The sequence below is a fragment of the Dipodomys ordii genome, unplaced genomic scaffold, assembly GCF_000151885.1.
Source record: "Dipodomys ordii isolate 6190 unplaced genomic scaffold, Dord_2.0 Scaffold413, whole genome shotgun sequence".
In the NCBI taxonomy this organism is placed as follows: domain Eukaryota; kingdom Metazoa; phylum Chordata; class Mammalia; order Rodentia; family Heteromyidae; genus Dipodomys; species Dipodomys ordii.
This window is the reverse complement of record NW_012267629.1, coordinates 4,881-8,940: the sequence shown is the minus strand read 5'-3', so window position 1 is coordinate 8,940 and position 4,060 is coordinate 4,881. Positions and strand designations below refer to the sequence as shown.

Sequence of the window (4,060 nt, the reverse complement as noted above, 5' to 3'; positions counted from 1 at the left end):
TTATGGATTTCATGAATGCCTTAAGTGATCTTTGTGTATTCTCATCCTGCTCTCTCAATTCCTATATTACTCTTTGATTAGCTTCCTCATATTCACAAGATTCCTTTAGCTCTCTTTTTGTTTTCAGCTTGCTCATGCCATTCCCGACTTTGTCTTTGTCTGTTCTCAGCCAGGTCATACAATTCCTGTCTATCTCTTTGACTGATCTCAGCCTGCTCACACCATTCTTTTATTTCTCTTTTAGTGTTCTCAAGCTGCTCATGCAATGCATCTATCAATCTTTGAGTAGCTTCCTCACGCTCATGATATTCCTGTATTGACCTTTGGTTTGCCTCCTCTCTCTCCCTGTCATGCTCATACAGAATCCTTTGCAGGTTTTCAATCTTTTCATTTACCATGTTTACCAGTAGTGTTTGTAGAGCTTTTTGGGAACTCTCCTCTGGATTATTCATTATCTGTTCTGTCCCCTGATTATTATGAGTGGGAGTTGAGATACCCGGACTTGCCATTTTTCTTGTGTTTTTCCAGCTTTCCCTGCCCATTTGGGATGAAAGTAACACCATTTTTGTGCTAGAATAGTATCTTAAGGTAAGCATTAACCAAAGTCTGTAGTTGCACTGTCAAAAGTCTAAACATACACTCTAGTTCAACAGATATATCTATTCAACATCAAACAACTGTGTATTAATGGGCTATGAACCATAAAGAAGAATTTGTCAAGCTAGAAATTATTAGGTTTAGGGAGAGATGTGAGTAAAAATAGGAACAGAGGGATGTGGAAAGGCAGTGGTTGAGTTAACTAAGTCCTAATCTCAAAGGGGAAATAGGTTGGATAGAATGATAGTAGAGAGAGAGAAAAAGAAGAAAAGAAAGAGAAAAAAAGAGAGAAGAAAATATAGAAAAACAAATATTAAAAATTAGAAAGTGAAACACTGAGAAACTTAAAAATTATGCTAATGTAAAAATGTAATATTCATATAAGAATGTGGATAATATAAGATATGGATAGGTATAGAAAGGAGACATGAAAAACTTAAAAATAAAAATGCTTAAAATATATAGGTATAAAGGTAATACTGCTATTAAGGAATTTAAGTCTAAGAGATTAATTGAGTAATAATTTTCTGGATTAAGTGTGTACACAATTGGGATAAGGTCTAATAATCGACTATGGGTATATCTGAGGATGAGCAGAACAGCAATTAAGTCATGTAAAGAAGAACAAAAGAGAAGAAAAGGTGAAAAGATTGAGAAGGAAAGAAAAAAAGAGAATCAAAAGGTCATTAGAACTAAACAAAATAAATTAAAATAAAGAACAGAAAAAAATGAAAAAAAGAAAAAAGAAGAAAAAAAGCACACACACTTATATCCCTAAAATAAAAATTATAAGAGGAAGAAAAATAAGTTAATAGAAAACAAAATTTTAAAAAATGTTAAAAATTTAAAATTAAAAAAAATTTTAGAAAAAATTTTACATAAAAGGTACAAAAAAGAGTTCTTTGATTTTTTTTTTTTTGGGGGGGGGAATGGGAAGATCCTGTATCACCCTTGTGTCCATAACCAGTCTCTAGTTGGAGTCTCTGGTCTGCTTGTGGTGTTTGATTTTCCTATGGCTTGGTTGGTTTCTTAAGTTGGTTAGTTTGAGCAGGCAGAAAATGCTCTGCTTTACCCAGGATTTTGTGATCCTCCTCCCAGGCTAGTTCAGTGGGAGGTAGATCTGCTTTGAGTATCACAAAAGAGGGAGATGGCATTTTCCTCAAGTTTGGAGATGTGGTGATGAGGCTAGGTTCTGGTAGAGTTGAGGCCTTTCAGCAAACAGTAGCTTTTCCCTGAGAGGCTAGCTTCTGAGACACTCACAGAGCCCAGCCTGGAGCCATTCTCAGGGTTTATGTTTACTGAATTTCAATTGATTGTCAAGGCTGCTGTAGGCAGGGGAAGCCTCTGGCTCTGTTTACCCAGTGAAGAAAGCCCTTCCTGGGGCTGGTGGCCTGGGCTGTGTGACTTTTCCCTGGGTGGAGCTGAGCCTGGCAGGTCAGGTTAAGTTCCTGTGACCTGCTAAATGACTCTTTTTTTCTTCCAAGGCCTGAGTTGGAGCTAGCTGCTCAGCCAGGCCTTTGTCAGTATCAAAGATGGAAATCTCTGGTAGTGGTGGGGGAGGGGTGGCCTTCCCTCCTCTGCTCTCTGAGAGGGAGTGAGGATCTCAGGCTTCTACTCACGCCAGAGTATTGGTTCCTGGGTCTTCTCTCGTCTGGGAACTGAAGGATGAAGATGTCTGTCCTTGTCAGTTCTTGCTAGTGTTGAGTAGAATTGGCTTGCCTGCAGCTTCTGGTGCCTTCATCCCGGATTCTCTGTGTTGCAGGTATGGAGGCTACAGCTGCTGCCACTGCAGCCGCAGCTGCTGGCAAGTGTTCAGATCTGTCTCCTTGCCTGGAGTTTTCCTCTCTGGCCTAACTCTGTACTGTGATGGCCCACTTGGTGTGATTCTCTGGCTTAGGACTGTTCACTGGAACACTAAAACTGCTTTCTATGCGAGAGCTTGTTTAGCTTCCAGCTTCTCCTCTGCCATCTTCCGGGAAATCTCTCTTTGTGCATTTTTAATTCTGACATTACTATTTATTTATTTTATATTTAAGTTGTTATGTCCAAAATGAACTTTACAACTTTGTCCCGGAAGGGGTCAGGGGGAGGGATGGAAAGGGATGGAAAACAAAGGAGGACGCAACAATACTTGATAAGAAATGCACTCATACCATAGCTAAGATATGGAACCAACCCAGATCCCTCTCAGTATATAAATGGATCAAGACAATGTGGTATATATACACAATGGAATTCTCTGTCTCCATCAGAAAGAATGACATTGGCCCATTTGTAGGAAATGGAAAGACTTGGAAACAATTATATTAAGTGAAGTAAGCCAGGCCCAAAGAAACATAGGTCTCATGGTTTCCTTTATTTGCAATAAGTAGTATATGTCTGAGTCAAGCAGAAAAGGTCAGATAAGTTGATGTTTGGGGAATGAACCCCAAAATAAGTATTCAAATGTTTTTTTTTCATTTCATGCAATTGTTTCTAACATATTTATAAGATGATTTTTTTGTTGATTTGTTTGTCCCTCCCCCACGGTATAACCCATGCTTTTACTGTCTTTGATGTTGTTATAATTTGTGGAGGGGAAAGGGAAAACAAATCGTTTAAATAGGGATACAGGTGGACCCATTGCAACAATGAAATGTACAAGTCATTATGTCGAAAAACGAACTTTACCACTTTGGTGGGGGGTAGGGGAAGGATCGGGTGGGGGGAGATGGGAATATGGGAAGGGATGGGAAGGGGAAACAAAGAGGAGGCAACAATGCTTGATAAGAAATGTACTCATTATCTTGCCCATGTAATTGTCAGTCCTCTGTATGGTATTCTCACAATAAAAAAACTTAAAAAAAGAAATGCACTCATTCCTTGCCCATGTAATTGTAATCCCTATGTATGGCATTTTCACAATAAATTAAAAAAATACTCCTAAATTTCTGTGTTCACTCTGCAGATTATCTTCAATAGCTACCAAGTTTTTTTATTAGCTCTGGATTTTGCTGTTGAGGAGATAAGTGGATTCCAAATCTTTTTGCAATATAACTCTAGAATTAGACATCTACAAAGTTGATTTCAGAACTTGGTTAACACTTGCAAATACCTTTAGTTGGTTTTCTAGGCAATACCAGATCTCAAACCACACCTGTTAGAGAGAAATCAAGTCTATAGCAGCACTAACAAGAACATCAGGAATATCATTGGCCCAGATTAGGGCACTGCTGGAACCCTACAAGTTTCCACAGTTAACTGTGGGAGGAATGGACAGAGGTTAAAATATGTCTAGTTTTGTGCCTTTAAAAATGTGTGAAGAGCTGGGTGCTGGTGGTTCATGCCTGTAATCCTAGCTACTGAGGAGGCTGAGAATTGAGGATCACAGGTCAAAGCCAGCTCAGGCAGGAAAGTATGTGAGACCCTTATCTCCAATACACCACCAGAATACCAGAAGTGGTGCTGTGGCTCAAGTGGTAGA

At 39.0% G+C, this 4,060-nt stretch overlaps 1 protein-coding gene across 1 annotated transcript in view; it reads left to right on the top strand.

The window, feature by feature from the left end:
* Positions 1-2,401, top strand: part of LOC106001785 (vomeronasal type-2 receptor 116-like) — a gene marked incomplete at its 3' end in the record, with an annotated part of 28,646 nt that extends 26,245 nt beyond the window's left edge. The window contains exon 8 of the mRNA XM_013036763.1: positions 2,360-2,401. Coding sequence (XP_012892217.1) covers positions 2,360-2,401 — 42 coding nt within the window. The remainder of the gene's footprint in view (positions 1-2,359) is intronic.
* Between the last annotated feature and the right edge of the window lie 1,659 nt (positions 2,402-4,060).